At 66.5% G+C, this 22,032-nt stretch overlaps 1 protein-coding gene across 3 annotated transcripts in view; it reads left to right on the top strand.

Moving 5' to 3' along the window:
• Positions 1-297: 297 nt before the first annotated feature.
• The window catches only part of INF2 (inverted formin 2), a 27,961-nt gene continuing 6,226 nt past the window's right edge, over positions 298-22,032 (top strand). For 2 of the 3 annotated variants that reach the window (XM_040256820.1, XM_040256818.1), the window contains exons 1-17: positions 298-441; positions 12,052-12,451; positions 13,549-13,664; positions 13,737-13,896; positions 14,330-14,363; positions 15,194-15,335; positions 16,158-16,299; positions 16,461-17,123; positions 17,551-17,696; positions 17,773-17,834; positions 18,429-18,531; positions 18,624-18,709; positions 19,214-19,314; positions 20,162-20,232; positions 20,328-20,435; positions 20,863-20,933; positions 21,532-21,652. In XM_040256820.1, the coding sequence (XP_040112754.1) occupies positions 12,061-12,451; positions 13,549-13,664; positions 13,737-13,896; positions 14,330-14,363; positions 15,194-15,335; positions 16,158-16,299; positions 16,461-17,123; positions 17,551-17,696; positions 17,773-17,834; positions 18,429-18,531; positions 18,624-18,709; positions 19,214-19,314; positions 20,162-20,232; positions 20,328-20,435; positions 20,863-20,933; positions 21,532-21,652 (2,517 nt within the window). In that variant the 5' untranslated portion in view covers positions 298-441; positions 12,052-12,060. Of the gene's footprint in view, positions 442-1,536; positions 1,780-12,051; positions 12,452-13,548; positions 13,665-13,736; positions 13,897-14,329; positions 14,364-15,193; positions 15,336-16,157; positions 16,300-16,460; positions 17,124-17,550; positions 17,697-17,772; positions 17,835-18,428; positions 18,532-18,623; positions 18,710-19,213; positions 19,315-20,161; positions 20,233-20,327; positions 20,436-20,862; positions 20,934-21,531; positions 21,653-22,032 lie in introns of all 3 variants that reach the window. The other variant, XM_040256819.1, reaches the window with a different exon arrangement.

Genomic DNA, 22,032 nt, shown 5'->3' with positions numbered 1-22,032 from the left:
GGGGGGAGGGTCCACTTCCAAAGCTTTCCCGGGACCCCCACTCCCCGCTCCGTGTGTCCCAACCCCCAGCGCCACCCTCGCCCAGCAGGAGAGAAACTGGGAGGCCCGGGAACAGACCGAGCCTGGCGGAGGTGGCGCGGTAATTTACCAGCTTGGGGAGGGATCCTGGGCGCCCTGCCTGGGGGGCAGCGGTGGGCGGGGCCTCTCTAGGAGTAGACTCCGCCCCCGGCCCGCGCTCGCTCCCCACGTGGCCGCCAGCGGGAGGGGCTGGGCGGGGCTGGGCGGCACCTCGTCTTCCTCTCGCGCGCCCCTCGGAGCCTGAGTCCCAGCCCAAACCTGAGCCGTGCGGAACCGCAAGGTGAGCCGGCAGCCCGCGGCCCCCTCATCCGACCCGGACCCAACGCCGGCCCTATCCCCGCCCTCGGCCGCCGTCCCTATTTGGTAAGTCCGCGCCCTCTGGGCCGGCCGGGAGCCGCGGGGAAACTGAGTCGGGGCCATGGGGTGCTTGCGGCTCGGGAGCGGAGTTGGGGTAGCGTCGTGTGCAGCCCGGGTGGCAGCTCCCGAGCGGGGATCCCGCGCCGCCCCGGCCCCGTCGGCTCCCGCCCCGCCCCAGACTGTCGGCCCCGGCGCGGAGACGCCGCCCGAGCGCGCGCTGCCCGCGAGTGGTGGGCCGAGGGCCGGCCGGGCCGCCGCCCTATCCAGCGCCGGCAGGTCTCCCCCGCCTTGCGGCTGCCACATCCTAACCATGAATCAGCCACAGTTGGGAAAATAAACTTCATTTTCGCGGCCGCCGCCCCGGTGACACAGGACACGCGGTGGCCTGCGGCCCCGTCTGAGCTGCTGGGTCTGTAGGTGCCGGGGAGCAGGTGGGCGCAGGGGTCCTGGGCACCCCTCAGGCAGGTCTTAGGGGATTTAGCCCCCGGCCTTGCCCTCCGTTCTCCAGAGTAGGGCTGGCAGTCTAGCCCCTGCTCCTGCAGCCTCACCCTGGGACCCCTTACTGGGGAAGAACCTGGGGAGTGACCGCAACCTCAGGAGGGAATCTGTGCTGCCCCCCACCCCCGGCTGTGCCCGCCTGCCCCCTGAGGCCCCAGGCTGCCCCTCCCTAGCCGGACAACCAGGAGTCAGAGGCCCTCTGATGGCCAAGCCCTTGCCCCAGCCAGGAATCAGGAACAAGGCCAGAGGTCGGGCACACCCATGCAGGATCCAGGGTGGGAAGTCCCCTCCCCACCAGCCCTTCCCCCTTCTCCCTCTGGCAATGGGAACCGGCCAGGACTCTGGCCTTCTAGGGCCTCAGTTTCCCTATCTTCACCCGCAGAGTGGGGACAGTGGCTCAGGCCTGGACCTCCTATGTCGCCCAGCAGTGGAGGAGTTGGGGACCCGGAGCAAAGCCCTAGGCTCCCTGGCATGGCTGCCCAGGGCAGGGGAGGGGGCAGGGGGGTGGCGTGCATGCTGCGGCCCTCCTGCAGCCGCGGCCAGGGCCTTCGGTCCCAGTCTGGAGTCTGAGACCTCACACCATTCCCACCCACCCCTCTCCAGCCCAGCACCAACTTTCTGCTCAAAGCCCAGTTGGTACCGTCAGCCCCTTCCAACCACTGCCCAGGTCCGCCCTCCCAGGAGCTGCCAGCACCCAGCTTGGAGCTGACAGGTCGTCAGGGCAGGTGCGGGTGGAGGGGGAGCTGGTGTGAACCGAGGTGACCGTGGGGCTGCCCTCCCGTGACCAACGCAGGTGGCCAGTCCCCCGAAGGCTCTGCTCCTTCGTGACCGAGAGTTAACCACCAGGTGAGGCCCCACTGCGTGGAGGTGCTGACGGGCTGTCGGAGCTAATTGCACACACCTCCCCCTTAAACCGGGCCGGGAAGCTGTGCCCTGAATAGACTCCGTTTGCCTTTCGTCAAAGTGCAGTCTCCCGGGTTGCAGAAGTGAGCTGGTTCATGAAGGTGGCGGGAGGGAGGGATGGATCCTGGGCAGTGAGAGGGGCATGGCCCTGTGTGCGGGCATGACTAGCTGGCCTGGCCTGGACCCGGGCAGCAGTGTGCCCAGAGGTGGGCTTGAGCCCCTGGCTTGTGAGGGTGGCCAGAGGGGAACCCAGAGGTGAAGTCCCCGCCACGGCCCAAGGGTCTGTGGGCCAAATGAGTGGAGGAGAGGAGTCGGTGAGCTGGCCTGAACGTCCCCACCTACTCTGACTGCCACGCCCCTGGGGGAGGGTTGGTTGTGTTTCACGGAAGAGGAGACCAAGACGGGGTGGTTGGTTGACGGGATCAGTGCCCGCCGTCCTGGAAAGAGGTGCCAATAAAGACCCTCCTGTGTGCACCAGCCTCTGCAGGGCCTGGAGCGCGGCGTTCACCACGCTGGGCATGGGGAAAGCACTGCCCCGAGCGGGAGAGAAGGGGGTGGCGCAGGGATCCAGCACCTGGAGGGCTGTCCCCCTGCCCCTCGTCACCCCCGCAGTCCCCGAGGAGCAGCAGGCATGTGCGCACAGCCGCCTCAGGGTCCCGCCAGCGATGCTCTGGGAGCTGGGGGAGCTTCGTCCTGGCTGAGCAGCGCCCCCTGCCCCTGGGCCTGCAGTGGAGGGCAGGTGCTGGCCCACCCTCGGGGCACCCCCTTGTGTGACTCCAGAGCCCAGCAGCCCTTGCAGACAGATGGCGGCGCTGGACGCCGGGAGCCAGGTGTTCTTTGAGGCAGCGGACCCTCCTAGGAGTGGGGGAGGGGGCAGGCACGGGTGGAGGGCCCCCCCTGAGCTATCTGAGGACTGAGGGGCCGAGGGTGAGGGCGAGGCCACTTTCCTGCAGCCCCTGTCCTCCCCACCTCTCGGTCACCCCGACTCTTTCCAGCTGCAGCTCCTGAGGGCCCCGCTCAGGCATCCCCCTGCTCATGGGCTAGTCCTGAACCCTCCAGCCCCCGACTTGGCGAGCTGAGTCCCCATCAGAGCACCCTGGGGCCTGACAGAGAAGGAGGCTGAGCTGAGGGACCACCTGCTCCCACAGGCTGTGCCTGGACCCACCCAACAGGGAAGCCAGGCCCCCGGGAGGGGCTGTGCGGCCTGCACCGCTAGGAGGCCCGCTCGACTGGGGCCATCGAGCAGCACCCTCCTTAGATGGGAGGCCAGCCTGAAAACACGCCTGGGGAGGTGCGGGAGAGCGTGTTTTGCAACCCTTCTGCAGATGGTGCCACTGAGACCTAGCATCACAGGTGAGCGCTGTGCGCTGTGGGTCGGGGAGGCGGAGGGGGCCGTCCTGCTCTGGCCGCATGAACAGCCCTGTATGGTGCTTTCCTGGGGCTCCTCGGAGCCCGCACTGGGCTACTGTGGGCAGAGGCCAGCCCAGCCCCTCGCCCCCCAGACAGTGGTGACCCCCCCACCACACCCACGTACACACGCTCTCCCAGCAGACCCCGCTGCTGGGGCAGGCACTGCTCCATTCCTGAGCTTGGCCTTGATCCTTGCCGATGCCAGTGGGTCTGGGTGTGGATACCAGCGTGGGCCCTGCCCAGCTGGGTGAGGGGGCCTCAGTCTCTCCGTCTGGCCTGGTGCCAGGTCGTCTGGGACCCTGGGATGCGGCCTCAGTGTGGAGCGTGCCTCCCTTCAGCCATGCGCCTGTACCAGCGTCCCCGTTTCTGCTCACGCACAGCTCTGCACGGCCACCCGCGCAGGAGCCAGGAAGCAGACATCTGCTCTTTCCCTGGCCCCCGGGGCGGGGGGCGTGGGGGGCGCTGGCCATCCCCCTTTCCTGCCTGGCTCTGCCGCTCCACGTGCACGAGCGTGAATGGCCTGAGAACGCCAGCCTGGGGTGCCCAGACCAGCTGCTGCCCACTTTGGGGACACCTTTGCCCCCCACCCAGCCCCTGTGCTTCCGGGCTGTTCCCCGGGGGCAGGACCAGGCCGTCCAGATGGAGGCGGCAGTGATGGAGGCACAGCCAGGACCTGGGCAGTCGCCTCTGAGAGGAGAAGGGGAGCTGGCCAGGCGGGCCCGGCCCTGCTCAGGCAGCAGTGGCTTAGCCAACCCAGGTCCCTGGACAGCATCCTGGCCATTTTACAGATGTGAAAACCAAGTCCAGGCTGGGCCTGGCCCTTGGTGCCTGGCAAAGAGCAGCGTGCAGCGTCTCATGCCCAACACTCAGGATCCTGCTCGCCCGGTCTGGTCGGGCTGCTGGCACCGCCACGTGGGTTGGGAGGCCCAGGAGTGCTGAGTGGGGCCCTGGAAGGCGGTGACCCTCCCGCTCAGCGTCGCCCAGTGAGCCGGCCGAGGAGGCGGCAGTGGGCAGGGGCCCGCGCTTTCTGGCAGTGGCGGGCCTGCTTTGCAGCCGGCATCCATGGATCTGTTGGCAGATTGGGGGGCAGGGGTGGCATCAACCTGCTTGTCCCTGGGTGAAGACAGGAGTCAGGGCCAGAGGTGCTGAGGTCTGTGCCCAAGGGACATGGCTGGTCCGCAGCAGAGCCTGGTCTCAGCTGGAACCTGCGCTGTCCCCTGCCCCCGGCCCTGGCCACAGTCCCTGGCGGAGCCAGGCTCTGCAGGCTGGGCCCTCCCCCCTCCCCAGTCTGCTGCTTTGTTCTCCCTCCTCTGGGCAGGCAGCCTGGACCGGGGCAGGCAGTGGGTGGCCTTCAACCCTGAGACTCCCAGACAGGCACAGGGTGGCCAGTGACTGAAGCTGGCCTGTCCCCTCCTTTACCCAACTCTGTGGGTCCTCCCTGAATGGCCTTTCCTGCAGGGTGCAGGGGCCAGGGGAGAGACCCTACGCTTCCTGCCCTGAGCTGTGTCTGCTCTTTGGGGAGAGAACCCGGGCAGAGCAGACGCTGGCGGCGAACCCCGGGTCTGCGTGCGGCCCAGCAGAGCCTGCAGGTGGACACTGTGGCCAGACACCTTGCCCCTCGGGACGCCACCAAGTTCCTCACCCTCTAACCGCAGGCCTACACACATCACTTCCCTCGAGCGCTGCCGCTGACTCGGCGATAGGGGGTGGCGGTGGTGGCCACTGTCCCCGTCGGCCCCCGAGCCGCTCCCCGCCCTTCCAGCCTCGGGCCCCCGGAAGCTCGATCAGAACCCCAGACCGGCAGGGGGGCCACGAGGACAGATGCGGCCCCTGTGCGCCCGCGGGCCAGGTGGAAGCGAGAGCTGGGCTTCCTGGTGCGGGTGCCTCCGCCCTTCCTGTTCTCTCCCTGCACCCGAACGGAGCCGGCTCATCCTGGGGGAGGGGGACTCCCAGATCCCCTCAAGCCCATCCCCCAAAACCCAACGCCAGCAGTGCCCAGCACAGGGTGGGCCCTCCTCCCAGTGTGCCCAGCGCAGGGGCGGCACCACCCACCCCCTCCTGTGGCAAGAGTTCCCTGTCGAATCAGTCCCCTACCAGGGGCGCCCCATGGGGCCCCTGCCAACTCCAGCTCCTAACGAGGACGGTGGGGTCCAGAGAGGTCTGTGTCTATCACCACCCAACCTGACCCAGGTCCTGGGGCACCAGGGACCGAGCCCCAGCCTGGCTCCCCCGACTGCTGGTGCAGCCGGCCCGGGCCCCGATCCTTCTCCACTCACAGCGCAGGAGACCCGGCTCCTGGCTCTGCCCTTTCACTCCTGGTGACTGAGCTGGGGACAGACCCGCCTGGAGCCCAAGTCTCCCTGTGAGATGCCACTGGCCCCCTCCTGTCACTGTGCTTGCAGGCTCCCTTTCTCATGGTGAAATGACCATATTCCCCCTGGATGCAGCCTCTCTTAGTGTCTGGCGTGTGTCCTGTGTGACACACCCCATTTCATGTGGTTGGAATCCCACACAGTGCAACCAGCCTCCTGGTGGTCATCTCTGTTTCGTAGTTCGGCGCTGCCCTGGATGTCTTGGTGCCCACCCGCCTCCCCGGCCCCTCTCTCCTGCTGCTGGGTGCCACGGTGGCCAGCCAGCCTCCTCATGCGCAGTCAGGCCTGGGAGGCAGAGGCCTCGCACCCCATCCTGGAGATGTAGGTGGCAGTGGGCAGGAGGGTTGTGTGGACAGGAGATGGACCAGGGAACCGTGGGACCCTGCATGCCTAAGGCCCTGTGGACTGCGCCCAAGCACGGGTGGGCGGTGGGCGGACACTCAGTCACCTCCCCGAGGCCCCCTGTCTGCAAGAGCCCCTACCTGGGATGAGCCCAAAGCAGGTGACCCACACAGGTCAGTCAAGATTCCCAGAGGGCTCGGGGCCTGTTGGGATGACACAGAGAAGCCGAGATTCTGGAAAGGAGGGAGACAGGAAGTCACGGCAGGGTAGCCTCAGCTCCCCCTCCCACCGGGAAGGGCCTGGGCTGCCCCTGAGCTCCAGGGAGCTGCCAGGAATGTAATCCAAGAGTTGCCAGGCAGTGGAAAAATTTTGGTTTTGTAGGAGCTAAAAATATTGTGTGGCAGCCCCTGCCTCCCAGTTCCGGAACCCCGCTCCTGCCGGTTTACCGCCCACCCCGGGGAGACAAGCTCACTCTGTGCGCCCCGCCCCCAGCCTTGCTGGCTCTGGGCCCAGAAGCACCCCAGCTCAGTGCTGATGCCAGCAGGGCTGCCCCAAGCTGTCTCCCCAGCTGCCAGCAACCGTTCCCCATCACAGGTGCCTTCCTTAGCCCTAGTCCCCACCCCGGCCCCAGACCCCTCACCCTGCACCCCTCACCAGCAGGGACTGCGGAACAGAAAACCTCAGCCACTTCCACAAGGTGAGAGGCTCAGTGCCGTGGCTGGGCTGCCTGCCCACCAGGCTGCTCAAAGCTCAGTGCGCCCTGGACCCCTCCAGGGCCTCCTAGCCGCAGCTTAGTGTGTGTCCAGGATACAGCCCAGTGTCTGCCTGGCTCAGCTTCTCTGTCTGCAGGGGCTGGTCTCGGGAGTCTGGGAGGCCAACTTTGACCCTGCCCCCTGCTACACACACAGAGTTTGATTATTGTAGGCAGAGGTAATGGCTTCCTGTCAGTCAGCACCACTGCCCAGGTATGAGGGCACCCAGGTGGAGGGGCCAGCATCACCATGCCAAGCTGGCCATGTTCAGGAGAGCCAGATAGATGTCTGAGGGGGTGGCATCTGTGTGGGCTGGGTGATGCCGGTGAGCAGGACACCCAGATCAGTGAGTGGACCCTGGGAAAGCTCAGAGGGAGACCCTATCTTCCAGAGCCCCAGTCGGAAGGGGAAGGCATGACCCCTACCCAGAGGACAGCCCACGTTAACGGAAGAAGAAAGGTGAACGCTAAGGATCTATGGGCGACGTCCCCCCAGCGTCAGAGCCTCGGGGCTTCCCCTGCAAAGGCCCTTCCCTTTGTCCGCTGTGGTTTCGGTACCGGGTGGGGTGGTCTGCTTGGAGGACAGAAGAGGTGCTGAAGCACCCGACCTTTCAGATGCTCAAGGTACAGGGTCTGGCCTGAGCCTCTTGAACTTGGACCCTGGGAGCCCCAGACTTTTTCAGTCTGCGGTGCTGATTCCAAATTCCTGCGCAGGCCCAGCCCTTGGCGGGCTGGCCGCGCCCCTCGCCTGAGGGAGCCCTGAGCGCCGGGAACACATTCCTGAGCTCGGGCCCCCGCCCAGAGCACAGCCGCGGCTCCGCCCCTCTGCCCCGCCCCATCTAGGCCTCGGCCCCGCCCAGAGCACAGCCGCGGCTCCACCCCTCGGGGCCCTGCCAAGAACAGAGCTGGGCCCGAGGCCCTGCCCCTCGGGTCCTGTCCATCGGAGCCCCGGTCTCTGCGCCCGGCCTGGCTGCAGGGTGGGCGCTCAGCCTGTGGACAGGGCAGGCCGGGGCTGAGAGCCTAGCATCCACGGACTGAATGGCCACAGCCGTGAGGGCCCTGCGCGCTTGCCCGGTGCCCGCCAGGCCCAGTTTCAGTATGAAAACCCGCTGCAGCCCGCCTTCCGGCTCGCTGCCTCCCACGCAGGGTCCCTGCGTTGTCCCCAAGGGCCGTCGCCCACAGCCTGTGCTCCTGAGAGCCGTAAACGTTGGGTCCCTCCAGTGTTCCCTGCAGAGATGCTCAGTCACCACACAGAAAGGAACAGGCAAAGCTATTTATTCGGAATTGCAGCAGCCAGGGAATCACCGCCGTGTGGTTACTATATACATAGAACGCTACCTACACACCCTTGACTATATAACACGTATTACTATGTTAAACTATTTTCTGCGTATAGAAAGCTTCTTTACAGGATGGGGCTTCCCGGGTCCTGATGGGGGCTGCAGGGCTCGGGGAGCTGCACGGCTGAGATGAGGGCCCCCATGCGGTGGCTGGGCGACGTCCTGTCCTGTCCAGCTTTCTCTGCTTGGTCCTCATTGGGAAGCGAGGACAAAGCCCAGGAAGCTGTGGGTTACTGATGGAGCCTGGGCCATGGGGGGATGTCCCAGGGCCTTCGGAGGGCTTCCGGGGCTGTCGCTAGAGATAGCAGTCTGACGTCCTGCAGGTCTGGCCCACAGGGAGTGGGCTGCTTCCTGTGGAGGTGCTGGTTGTTCTGGTCTGGTGGCTGCCCCTGTGGGTCAGAGTTCTGTATATGGTCTGGCTGAGCTCCATTTATATATTCACTCTTTATCCTGAAAAGTGGTTGGAATGTTTCTAGGAAGATGTCCTTGGCCTGGGGCCTGACCAGGTGGACCCTGGATGAGGCTGGCAGCCTGGTAGGCATCACAGTGGGAGAAAAGTCACCCACCTCAGCCTCTGGGTCCCTAGCTGAGCTCGCTCTCCCAGCTGGATACCCCGTGCTCACTGGGCTGCGGCCAGTGGAGCCCCTTGCACCCTCTCTGACTGGCTCAGTGCGTGGGGGGTGGTGGCGGACAGCCAGGGCAGCTTGGCTGCAGGACACAGGGCCTAGGATCAGGCGGACAGGTGGGCAGACCGGGCTGGTCACCAGCTGGGCTTCCCCTCCCCTCAGACCCAGGGGCTTCCCTGTGGGGGGTCTTTCGGGGCAGTGAGCCTGTGGCCCCAGGAATTAGGGGTGTGTGGGGAATCCTGGGCAGCTCTGGTGACCTGGTGGCCTGTGGGAGCTTGTCTCTCGCGTCAGGGGACCCCTGGGGCTCCTGGCTGGAGTCACACTTGGAGCCAGAGTGCTGGTCTGGGAGAGTTCCGCTGTGTCCGCCCAGCCTGTGTCAGGCAGCCGGGGCCTCGGGCCAGGGGAGGCGGGGGCAGGAAGGGAGGGTCAGCTCTGGGTGCTCCTTAAGCAGCGGCACCCACGGCTGGTGGCAGTGTGTGTGGAGATCTGTCTGTCTGTCCGCCGGGCTCTTCCCAGTGCTGGTGGGAGTGCCCCTCCCCCACACTGCGAGGCTGCCTGGGAGGGGCAGCTGGGCACATCGGTGGGCAGCAGCGATGAGAAGCCAGGGGAGTGTGGGGGGCAGCCCCAGGCAGGGCCCAGCCTGGGTGGGCAGAGGCAGCCGGAAGGTCCTGCGTGTCTGGGTGAGTACCTGGGGGCCTGGAGGGTGGGTTAAACCTTGCAGTCGTGGGGCGGGCCAGGTCCTATACAGGGCCCAGGCCACAGGGCCCCCTGGGGACACCCCACATTCTCCCACCCACCCCCAACTGCTGCAGCAGCCTGACCTGGGGCTCGGCCAGGGTCTGCTGAGAGGGCCGGAGCTGGGAGTACAGTGGTCATGGCCCCCCGCCCTGCCCCAGCTGGTCTGCCTCCTGGGAGGACCCAGGGGTCCTGCAGGGAAGGGGGGGGATGAGGGATGGGGGAGCCCCTGCAGACAGAGGAGGGGCTGCTGAACTGCCAGGAGGCCCCCAGGGGGGTGGGGGGAGGCTCCGGAAACTCAGGTGTTTCGAAAATCTTGGCTCCCTGTCCACCAATGCCTAATAGAAGAAATACGGAAACAGAGTTTGGTGGAGAGAAACGGGCGGCTTTACCATTTGCCAGGCAAGAGGGAGACCGGAGGATAGTGCCCCAGGAACGCTGCCCTCCTCGGGAGAGGGAGAGGCTTCGTGACCTCATGAAGGGCTTGCCTTTTTTTTTTTTTTTCCCTTTCTTTTGCAAAGTTTCAAAGTGGTCACAGCTGACATTGGGCAACTCAGCTGACATCACCGAGTCTGGTGTCCCTGAAGTTACCAACTCCTGATCTTCTTTTTGAAATGCAGAATGCTACAAGCGTGGGGCTTCCTTAGTGCCTCAGTGATAAAGAACACACGTGCCAAGGCAGGAGACCAGGGTTCAACTCCTGGGTCAGGAAGATCCCCTGGAGAAGGAAATGGCAACCCACTCCAGTATTCTTGCCTGGAGAATTCCGTGGACAGAGGAGCATGGCGGGCTACAGTCCATGGGCTGCAAAGAGTCAGACACAACTGAGCGACTAAAGCAACAACAGCAAGAGAGGGGAGGGGGAGGATAGTGCCTGATAGAGAGCGGCTGGCGCGAAGCCAGAGAGCGATCAGCTCCGCTAAGGACGAGGCTGCCTACCAGTGCTTCATGCTACTGGCAACAGCTAGAGAATCACTAAGACTTTTAAACTCTCAGGCCTGTTTACGCTCTTTCCCCCGCCTGTGCATTGCTTCCTTATTTTCCTTGTCTATCAGGAAAGTCTCATTTCTATTTAAGAAAAGCCTCACGTCTATTTTTGCTGCAGAGTCCTCACTGCTAGCTCATCCCTCCGTATCAATGGAGGAAGGGAAACAGGCGTCATGCACGTCAAACTGCGGGCAAAACTTCAGTTCTGCTCCCAGACAAACATCAGCTTCCTGGCCCAGGGGCCCGTCTGTCTCCTAATTCACAGGGGAGGACACCCAAGACCCTCACCCAGGTGGTGGGGGGGAGGGCCTCCAGGAGAGAACAGCGAGTGCTGGGGACCCCAAGCATGGGCGCCTGGGCCATTGCCCCCCAGCCTGTCCCACGCATGGCCCCAGCTGGCCCCCGGGGTCTCCTCTGTAACTGGCCAGAGCCAGCAGCCTTTAGGGTGATGCCACAGTGGGCGCCAGCCTCTCAAGGGCCCCAGGCCACCTTCTGGGGGCCAGCCTCGCTCTGCCATTTCCATCTCTGGGACTCTGGGCACGTGCGTGACCCTGCTTCCCTGGGTGCCGCCTCCATTTCCCTCCTGTGAAGTGGGGGTGTACCATGCCCCCCTCCGGGTGGTGGGAGGTCAGGGGTCAGGGTGGGCAGTGCCAGCATGAGGCCCCCCGGCATGAGGCGCAGTGGTGTCACCATGCGGGCCTCCAGCCCAGGAGCTCCACGCTGCCCCGCTCACATGCTAAATTACAAGACCATACATGGTCACAGAAGAGCCTGGGCTACCTCTGACCCTCTGGGCCAGTCCCAGGGCTCGGGTTGGGGCCCACATCACAGCCCTGGGCCCCAGGAGAGGGACCCAACCAGTTATCGTGATGACACAGAGAGACTCCCTGCATTCCACTCTTCTGGTCTGAGAATGGAGTGTTTGGGAATGTCCTGACCTGGGCCACCCCCCACCCTCTGGGGGATGTCCTCCGGGCAGTCATGAGACTTCCTGTAGCTGAATCCAGGTCAGTGTCCGAGAGCCCCCGGCCTGGGGGACGCTGGCCCCTGCCCCCTGCCCACAGACTGACAAAGTGAAGCCCACAGAAGCTGGGGCCTGGCAGGGCTGCTCCCCAAAGGCCCCTGGTCGTGCCTGGAATCGAGTGGGCCTTGCACGTGACCCTGGAGCCAGCCACATTCCTGGTGCTGTGGGCAGTCTGGAAATGCCCCGGGTGTGGAATTGTCCCCGCCCACCCTATCAAACCCATCTGAGCCTGTCCACTGAGCAGGGGCACACCCTGGGGCCCAGGTGACCAAGCCCCAGAGACACCATTTCTGCTGCCTGAGCACCACGGGGTCAGTGGCCTTCCTGCCAGTGAGGCCTCCTAGGGTCTTGGTGCCTACCGTGAGGGCAGGGGTGCGGCCTCCTTGGTTGCTATGACGACAGAGACAGGGATGGGTGTAAGAGGCGCCTGGCACAGGGGACGCCCGTGGGGAGCGGGAAGCCTGGCGGGATGAGGGATTGCCAGCACAGCGGGTCCCCCGGGCATCAGCAGGCGCGTCCTCTGTCGGGAGGTGGAGACACGGAGCAAGGGACACCGCCTGCCCCCGCCTCGCTGGGCCGCGGGTGCCCTGTAGGCCCCGGGCTCACAGCCATCTCCTCCCGCCCGCAGTTGAGCAAGATGTCGGTGAAGGAGGGCGCGCAGCGCAAGTGGGCGGCGCTGAAGGAGAAGCTGGGGCCACAGGACTCGGACCCCACGGAGGCCAACCTGGAGAGCGCCGAACCCGAGCTCTGCATCCGGCTGCTGCAGGTGCCCTCCGTGGTCAACTACTCGGGGCTGCGCAAGCGGCTGGAGGGCAGCGACGGCGGCTGGATGGTGCAGTTCCTGGAGCAGAGCGGCCTGGACCTGCTCCTGGAGGCCCTGGCGCGCCTGTCGGGCCGTGGCGTGGCTCGCATCGCCGACGCCCTGCTGCAGCTCACGTGCGTCAGCTGCGTGCGCGCCGTCATGAACTCCCAGGAGGGTATCCAGTACATTCTCAGCAACCAGGCCTACGTGCGCCAGCTCTCCCTGGGTGAGGCCCGGGCGCGCGCGCAGGGTGGGAGGGGCGGGCCGCCCACTCTGAAACCGGGACACTGCAGCGTCATCCTCCGCCAGCTGTACCTGGTCACCGGCTCTGCTCTGTGACTTCCTCTGCGTTTCCGCCCAGCCCGGTGCTAGTCCAGGCTCTGCCCCAGCCTGAGGTTTCTCTGGCCTTGAGGGCCCGGTCCACACCGTGGCAGTCGGAGTCATCCGGATCAGAAACACATGTCCATCTGAGGGGGGCCCCCTCCACTCTGCCTGGTTTGCAGCTGCTCAGGTCTGGGCCACCCGCTGGCATCATTCTCCACCCCCACCCCCACCTCTGCACTGGCCTCCTGGGGGCGCCCCCTCCCCCACTCAGGCTGTGGTGCCCATGTGTGCCGGCCGAGTCCTGCTCTCCCTCAGCTCTGGCTTACTCGCCTATTTTAGGGAGTCTCCCCAGGCTGTGGCTAGACGTAGTCCCCAACCTGGGGGAGACCCCAGGTGGCCCTTGGTGGACAGTGGTCACTGCACGCTCTGCCCGCCAGGCTGTGCTGCCCCCACTGATGACCTCCGGGGCAGGCAGAGCCCAGGTGGGCGAGTGAACCAGAAACCACCTGGCCCAGGCCCAGCCGTTGCCGTCGCAGAGTCCTTTGTGCCTTAGTCTCAGCAGGATCAGCCAGGAGACCCCCCCACCCCAGAGCTTCCCCAGCTCCGGGAGTGCAGTGGGAGGCAGGGCCATGGGGACAAGGCGGCTTCGTGGGCTGTGAGTCGCAAACACGGTTGCTCTAAGTTTGGAGAAAACATGGGCTCAGTGCTGGGAGGGGTGCCAGTGTGGGCCTTGGGCCCAGAGCCCGCAACTTAGACCTGAGGGCCATCGGGAGTAGAACCCCAGTGACTGGGGCCGCGCCTGCCTCCACACCCCTGGGGGCAGCCAGCATGTCCAGAGACCAGTGCCTGATGTGGGCGGTGGGCCCTGGTCTCTGCCAGCCCAGCAGGTTGGCAGCTGCAGGGTGGGAGCCTGGGCCTGGCAGTCGATGCAGGCATGGGGAGGCCAGGACCGGGAGGAGGGGCCCCCGAGCCCCTCTGAGAGGCCCCTACCCCCGGCAGCTCTGGACACGTCCAACGTGATGGTCAAGAAGCAGGTGTTTGAGCTGCTGGCCGCCCTGTGCATCTACTCTCCCGAGGGCCACGCCCTGACCCTGGACGCCCTGGACCATTACAAGGTGAGCCACATGTGGCGGGGGCCGGGCTGGAGCCTGGGGGCATGCTGACCCCTGCCCCCCCCCACCCCGCAGACGGTGTGCGGCCAGCAGTACCGCTTCAGCGTCATCATGAGCGAGCTCTCGGACAGCGACAACGTGCCCTACGTGGCCACCCTGCTCAGCGTGGTCAACGCCATCATCCTCGGCCCCGAGGACGTCCGCACCCGTGCCCAGCTGCGCAGCGAGTTCATCGGTAAGCTTGACCTCTGTGCCGGGCCCTGGCCACCCGGCCTGCACTGCCCGCTTCAGAGACGATGCCCCTCGCCCCTCTCCAGGGCCCTGGGGTGAGCTCTGCTTGGGCCTGGGAAGCCTCCTGCCCTCCTGCTCCCTTCAGTGGACGCAGGGCCTCAGGACCCCTGCACGGTAGCGCTGGAGGGATCCCGGTGCAAGGCTGCCGCGTGGAGGGAGGCAGGCCGGCTGGCTGACATCCAGGCCTGGCCCTGCTGGCTGTGGCGTGACTGTTCCCCGGGCACCACGTGTGTCCAATGAGGTCTTTCCAGAGCCCCATGCCTCCAGCGACCCGAGGGAGCCCACAAGCTGGGCACTGTGGGTGGTGGGAGGGAGTCCGGGGAAAGGGCGGAGGGGAAGGCGTCCCACGTGCCGGTGATTCGCTTGTCCCTGCCCAGGGCTGCAGCTGCTGGACGTCCTGACGCGGCTGCGGTGAGCCCCCATGCACCTCCCCCGATACCCGGCTCCCAATTAGCACCTCCAGGAGGGCGGGGAGGGGGGCCTCCCGGAGTAGCCCTGACAGGCCCACCCATCCTGGGGCCAGGCCCAGGGAGGACCCAGCCTGCCATCCGTAGCTGGACAGGCCATTCTGTGGAATTTTCCCCAGCGGCCAGCAGCTGCCCCAGAACCAGGGTCCCCGGGTTTAATACAGGACGCCCAGTTAAACTGGAGTGTACCCAGACTGTCCTGTCAGCATGTGTCCCAGATATCGCACGTGACACACTTAGACTGTTTATCAGTCGATGTTTAAAGAAGCCGGTGTAGCTGAGAACCCCATCCTGGTCCTAACCAGGACCACGCTCCCCCCGGGGAGAGGGCGGGGGGCCACCCCATGAGGAGGCTCCCGGCTGATGTGACTGGGGCTGAACTGGCCTTAGCGGAGAGAGGCCTGCTGGATGTGAGGACTGGTCAGGGCTGGCTTTGGTGGACCCAGGAACCCAGCTCAGGCCAGAGCTGAGGCTCGGCAGGTCCCCCAGAGGCCTTGGTGCTCCCCTGCCCTCCGCCCCACGCCCCACGCCCCACGCCCCACGCCCCACGCAGCACAGCCATGCCTTCTCTCCCTGCAAGTGTGAGAACTCACGCTTCCTGTCCCAGGGGGCGTGGAGCTGACCCAGAAGCCCACCCCACAGACCACTGCGCCCTCCGCCCCTGCTGTGGGAACCTCGGGCCCTGCCCAGGGTGGTCTGCGTGTCTGTCCAGGGAGGGGCAGCTGGCGGGGCAGCCGGCTGAACTCCCCGGGCCCCTCCCCGTCCCCACCCCAGAGACCTGGAGGACGGGGACCTGCTGATCCAGCTCGAGGCCTTCAGGGAGGCCAAGGCCGAGGACGAGGAGGAGCTGCTGCGGGCCTTCGGCGGCATCGACGTCAGCAGCCACCAGGAGGTCTTCTCCGCGCTCTTCCACAAAGTGCGTGCGGCGGGCAGCGCCTCCCAGGACTCTAGGGGGGCCCAGGGCTCAGAAGGGGCCGCCTGTCCTGCCCCGCTCACACCCCGCCCTGCTGGGCCTCGGGCAGCTCCAGAGGCATACCCCAAGCCCACAGGGGATGGGGGACTGGAGAGGCGGAGCCTGGGGCGGGGACCCAGCAGGACAGGGTGGCTGCGTGGTCCTGGGCCTAGCAGCCCGGCCACTGTGGGGTGGTCCCAGGGGACGCTGGGACAGTGAGAGGCTGAGACGGAGCTGAGTTCCAGTCCAGCCCAGGCCCCATCATCGCTGAACCCAGCAGCTCTCAGCCAGGGGCCGGGGTCCGCAGAGGCCGTCCAGAAACAGCTGGAGACACTGGGGCTGCCACCCTGGGCAGGGGCGCTTCCAGTGGGCGGGGACCAGGGGCGCTGCTGACACCCCACAGGGCACGGGCAGCCCCACCGTGCTGACCCGGCCCTGATGCCACCAGTGTGCCCATCGGGGAGCGCTAACTCAGGCTCATTCCCGGGGCTCCCCTTGTAGCTCAGTTGGTCAAGACTCCGCCTGCAATGCAGAAGACTTGGGTTCAGTTCCTGGGTGGGGAAGATCCCCTGGAGAAGGGCATGGCAACACACTCCATTATTGTCTGGGAAACGCCCATAGACAGAGGAGCCCGGCAGGGCCTACAGTCCATGGGGTTGCAAAGAGTTGGACACGACCCAGCGACCACACCACCACCACCTGGGATGTAGGGACCCTCGCGGGGAGGCCGGCGGGTGACGCCCAGGCGGTGACGCCCACCGACCCGCACTCCTCGCCCGCCCCCAGGTGAGCTGCTCCCCCGCGTCTGCCCACCTGCTGTCGGTGCTGCAGGGCCTCCTGCACCTGGAGCCCAACCTCCGCTCCAGCCAGCTGCTCTGGGAGGCCCTGGAGAGCCTGGTGAACCGGGCGGTGCTCCTGGCCACGGACGGTGAGCCGGCGGGGCTGGGGAGGAGCACCGAGCCCGCAGCCCCAGCCTGCGTCCCCCTCCCGGACCCCAGGCGGGTGGGCAGACGGGGTTCTCGGCCTGCGGGTGGAGGAGGCCAGCCTTGGCCCCTGACCCCATCCTGAGCCGGGACGTCCCCACCCCAGGCCAGGAGTGCACCCTGGAAGAGATGGTTGAACGCCTCCTGTCCGTCAAGGGGCGGCCCCGCCCCGGCTCCCTGGACAAGGCCCATAAGAGCACCCAGGCCGACCTTGGCCAGAGCCAAAGGGGCAGCTCCCCGCAAAACTCTGGCGCCCCGACAGCAGACCTGGGGGGCCAGCAGCCAGCCGCGGCCCTCGGCAGCCCTCTCGTCGCCAGCATCCAGGGCGAGCGAGGGCCTGCACCGCAGCCACCAGCCCCAGAGCAGCTGGAGCGCCCACCGCCCCCACCGGCGCCCCCGCTCCCTGGCCCCACGACCGCGCCCCCTCCCCCGCCCCCTCCCCCTCCGCCGCCGCCGCCGCCCCCGCCCCTGCCGAGCATGAGGGCTGCATTCCCCTCGCCCCCGCCGCCCCCACCACCCCCACTGCCTAATTCTGCTGGGACCATCCCGCCCCCACCTCCCCTCCCGGGCCCGGGGGGCCCGCCCCCGCCGCCGCCCCTGCCCAGCGTCTCCGGGCCCCCTGCCGCGGGCGATGTGGAGGAGATCATCGTGGCCCAGGTGGACAGCGGCCTGGGCTCGGCCTGGGTCCCCCGCCACCGGCGCGTGAACCCTCCCACCCTGCGCATGAAGAAGTTGAACTGGCAGAAGCTGCCATCCAGTGTGGCCCGCGGTGAGGCCCAGCCCACACGGCTTCCCCGCCCCCGGGGCAGGGGGTGGGGACAGGTCAGAGGTCCCCCCTCTCCGGCCCCTGTGCTCCCACACGCCCCCTGGAGGCTGGCGGGTCTCTGCTGCTGGGGCCCTGTACTGCGCGGGCCCAGGGGCGGGGCATGCTGATGCAAAGAGAAGGTCAAGGCCAAGGGTGGCTAGAGGCCAGGTCCCGGTTAGCCTGGACACAGGGCCCTGGGTACCCGCACGCACGTACACAGCATGGCATCAGCTGGAGGGCTTCTGTGGCTGGCATTTATCAAGTGCCTGCTGTATGCTTGCCTCGGGCCGGACCCCGGGCAGGGCACCCCTGCCAGCCCTCCAGGCCTGCACCACCTGCCCCTGGACTTGGGGGGCAGGCGTAAGCCTGACTGGAGGCCCCTCACCCACAGAGCGCAGCTCCATGTGGGCGACGTTGAGCAGCCCCGACGCCGAGGTGGTGGAGCCCGACTTCTCCAGCATCGAGCGGCTCTTCTCTTTCCCCACGGCCAAACCCAAGGAGCAGGCGGTGGCCCCGGCCAGGAAGGAGCCCAAGGAGGTAGGGATGGGGCCGGGGCTCGGACAGGGCTCCGTGGCCGCCCTCCAGGTACTGACGGGCTGGGGCTGTTTTGCAGATCACTTTTCTGGACTCCAAGAAGAGCCTGAACCTCAACATCTTCCTGAAGCAGTTTAAATGGTGAGCATCCAGGATCTCGATGGGTCAGAAGCCCAGCCTCTGCCGTGGCCCATCTTGGGCTCAGCAGTGCCCTCTGCAGGCCGCCCTGGGAAGTGCACACCCCATCCCTGGGACTGCAGACAGATAATAACGGCAAAGGATTCCCGCTGGGGGCCCTGGAGACCACCAGTCCAGCCTCCCTGGGGAATATGAGACCCAGAGAATGGCAGGGATCCCCTAAAGCCACAGACGAGAGGTGGCTGCGGCAGGCTGAGGACCTGGCCCTGCCTCCCTGCCCTGAGTGCTTCTTAGCGGCAGGTGCCCTGCCCGGGAGCTCAGTGGGTACCGGTCAGCCTTCACCCTTTGTCCTGAGCAGCCCCCTGGAAGGAGGAGGCAGGGGTCGCTCGGGCAGCTGGGGAGTGCGTCAGTCAGCCACGACCTGGGCAGGTGGCCCGCCTTCTCTGTGCCCTGAGACTCCCTAGGTGGAGGGAGAAAGCTTGCTGTGACTGGCATGGGGCTGTGGGCCCAGGGCCATCCCAGGCAGGCAGGGTCCCAGGAGGCCAAGGGCTGTGGCTCCTGCTGTCCTCGGCCACCCCCACCTTCTCACCCTTCCAGCTCCAACGAGGAGGTCACTGCCATGATCCGGGCGGGGGACAGCACCAAGTTCGACGTGGAGGTCCTCAAGCAGCTCCTCAAGCTCCTTCCGGAGAAGCACGAGGTGAGTGAGCGGGCAGCAGGTGAGCCCGGGCCCCTCCACGCAGAGCTGCGCCTGTGAGTGGGCTGCCGCGAGCACGTGGGCGCCTCCCGCAGATCGAGAACCTGCGCTCCTTCACGGAGGATCAGGCCAGGCTTGCCAGCGCCGACCAGTTCTACCTCCTCCTGCTGAGCATCCCCTGGTGAGCCGGCAGCCCCGGGGGTGGATGGGAGCTGGGCCTGGGCCCGGAGCAGAGAGCAGGGCTGTGCAGACCCTTGCCTGGGGTTCCGTGAAGGCTGGGGGCTGACATCTCTGGTGCAGCCCCCAGCCTTGGGGCCCTCCAAGGGGCCCTGTGGGGTCCAGCCCTTCCTTCAGGCCAGGGACGTCGTGAGGGTGGAAGTGGGCGGGGCTCCGTGGCCCCCTGCAGGCCGGCCCAGGCCCTCCTGTGTGACCCCTCTGCTCTAGGAGGGGACTGTCCCACAGAGGGCGACTGCCCTTGTCCTCGGCACCTGCGGGTTTGTCCAAAGTGCTTTTGCTGAGCCCTCTCAGTCCTGCCGGATCCCATCTGGGGCCTGGCTGGGGAATGTGCATGTTGAACCAGGCCAGGCCATGAGACCCCCGGCAGCTCCGAGCTGAGAGGACCCTGCGGGCCCCAGGCAGGTGGATGGGGGCCACTGGAGCCTGAACTCCTGCTCTGCCGCCCCAGCTACCAGCTTCGGATCGAGTGCATGCTGCTGTGTGAGGGCACAGCCGTCGTGCTGGACATGGTGCGGCCTAAGGCCCAGCTGCTGCTCGCCGCTTGTGAGAGTGAGTGCAGATGCGGGGCTGGGCGGGCTGGCCCTGGACGGCGCCTGTGGGCGCCTAGCTTCCCCTCCCCACAGACCGCCGCCCGGTCCTGAGGGCTGTGTCCTGCACGCACGGTCCTGTGTGCACATGCCATGTGGGCACGCACACACGCACACGCCCATGCACATGCCCACACACGCGCTCTCATACATATATGCATGCACGCGCCCACACGCTCACATATGTGCACACGCACACTCTTGCACACATGCAGACACGTGCATGCACACGGGTGCACACACATACACATACATGCAGACGTGTGTATAAGTGTGCTATCATACACATACACCAGTGCCCACACGCATGTACACGTGTGCACACGCTCTCACACGTGCACGTGCTCTCGCACGCATGTACACGTGCATGCACACACATATACATGCACGTGCTCTCACATGCACAGGTGCACACATGTGTGCACATGCTTTCACACAAGTGCACACCCATACCGCTTTCCCTGAGCGAGGAGCCAGGGAGTCACCACAGCCGCGTGGCAGGGACGTGGACGGGCTTGGCCACCAAGGCACAGCCCGGTTCTGCTGGGCACGCACCCAGGGATATCCCTGTCACCTCGCCCACAGAGCCGAGAGCCAAGGTGGCCGCAGGTCCCAGAAGGTCCCCTCAGCGTCCTCGCCCACAGAACGGGCACTGGGGTTCAGGGAGCACTGCTGGCGGCATGCCCCAAGCTCCCTGGGGTCAGGGCTCCACTGTCCTGCCCCTCCCTCATGCCCTGTGCCCCTGTCCCACCCTGGGCGGAGCCTGGGGGCCAGGCCAGGGGGAGGCATGAAGGGACCTTGTCCCGCAGGCCTGCTCACCAGTCACCGGCTGCCGCTCTTCTGCCAGCTGATCCTGAAAATCGGGAACTTTCTCAACTACGTGAGTGGACGGCACCCAGCCCGCCCCTGCTCCCAGACCCCCGACCCCACCCCTCTACCAGGCCAAGGGACTCCCTCCCCACCCTCCCCTCGCAGGGCAGCCACACTGGGGACGCCGACGGATTCAAGATAAGCACGCTGCTGAAGCTCACGGAGACCAAGTCCCAGCAGAGCCGGGTCACACTGCTGCACCACGTGCTGGAGGTGCCGGCGGGGGTGGGGGGCGCCTCCGGAGTGCACGTGCTGGAGGTGCCGGCCGTGGGCCCTCCTGAGTGCAGCACTGCGGCACCACGTGCTGGAGGTGCCGGCAGGGGGGGTGGGGTGGGGTGGCACCTCCGGAGTGCAGCACACGGGCCCAGAGGTCCCGGGGGCCCTGCCCAGCCCCCCAGGTCTCCCCTTTGCAGCACTGCCTCACCCTGCAGCCCCCACCCACTCTGACCAGCCCCTGTCCCGCCCCAACCCCGGGACAGCAAAACCGTGAGAATTGCAGTCAGGCCCAAGGGAAGCCCTGGAGGCTCAAGGTGCCGGAGGTTTCCCGAGGGACGTGGACCAGAGCTGTCGAGGGTGGGGCTTGCATGGCGGCCTTGGGTGTGTGGCCTCAGTGGGCCTCACTGGACACGTCACGCTGCAGGAAGTGGAGGAGAGCCACCCTGACCTCCTGCAGCTGCCCCAGGACCTGGAGCTGCCCGCCCGAGCCGCAGGGTAGGTGCCTCCCCTCCCCCGCCCACGCCCCAGCCAGTGCCGGTGGGCTCAGCTGGGCTGCTCCCGTGCTGGGGCACCACCCTGGACCCTGGATCTGCTGCCTGACAGTCATCCCACTTTGGCACAGGACCTTGCGTCCACTGTGGCCTGTCCCTGCACGACCTATAGGGAAGGGGAGTGACCCGGCCACGGTCACACTAGGGGCTGGTCTAGCACAGGCCCCTCACGAGGCTGACTTTCATGACATGTCCATGCTGCCCCCATTGTACAGTCAGGGAAGCTGAGGCCCTGGGAAGTAGGGTCAGGTCTGGGGGGTCACATAGCCACCTGGAAGGTTCTCTGGTCCTGGGAAGGCTGAGCCTTGCAGAGAGTCAGGCAAGGAGGGCAGGCTGAGCCGAGAGGGTCACTGTCCTGACACCACCAGCCCAGCACCTTCTCAGGTGGGCATCTGGCCTCACACTGCTCAGCCCGTCCTAGAGCTCTGACATGCCTCTGGCAGCCAGTGTGCTGTTGGGGGCCACTGTCCCTGAGGGTGTGCCGTCCGGGGGCCCCGCTGTCCTAGCAAGGCTGGACGGCAGCTTTTGACTGGCGCCTTCAGGATCAACCTTGATGCCGTCCACTCGGAGTCCAGCACTAACCTGAAGAAGCTCCTGGAGATGGAGCGGAAGGTGTCCTCCTCCATCCCGGAGGTGCAGGAGCAGTACGCACAGCGCCTCCAGGCGAGCGCTGGGCGGGCACAGCCCTTTCCAGGGTTGGGGTGTCTGCCGGGCCTGGGGTCTATCGTAAAGTGGGAGCGCGAGCCGGGCGGGTGAGCCTGGGGAGGAGAGAGCGAGAGCGAGGGCCCCTGCAGGAGAACAGCCCCTGCTCCTGGCCCCCAGGCGGTTTCCGCAGCTGAGGGGTCTCGCCTGATGTTGGGCTAAAGGGCGACCACTGCCTGCAGAGCCTGTGCTGGAGGCCGTCCTGCTGGGGCCGCACCCAGCGCTCCAGAGGCTCCAGAGCAGGCATCTCCTGAGACAGTGGGTGGGGCCCTGGCCTGGCCTGGCCCCGCCCCTCCCCCGCCCCTTCGCAGGCCCTGACCCCTCCCACCGCAGGCCCCTGA

Source organism: Oryx dammah, unplaced genomic scaffold, assembly GCF_014754425.2.
Source record: "Oryx dammah isolate SB20612 unplaced genomic scaffold, SCBI_Odam_1.1 HiC_scaffold_16, whole genome shotgun sequence".
In the NCBI taxonomy this organism is placed as follows: domain Eukaryota; kingdom Metazoa; phylum Chordata; class Mammalia; order Artiodactyla; family Bovidae; genus Oryx; species Oryx dammah.
The sequence above is the reverse complement of the archived record's forward strand: the minus strand, read 5'-3'. Positions and strand labels throughout refer to the sequence as shown.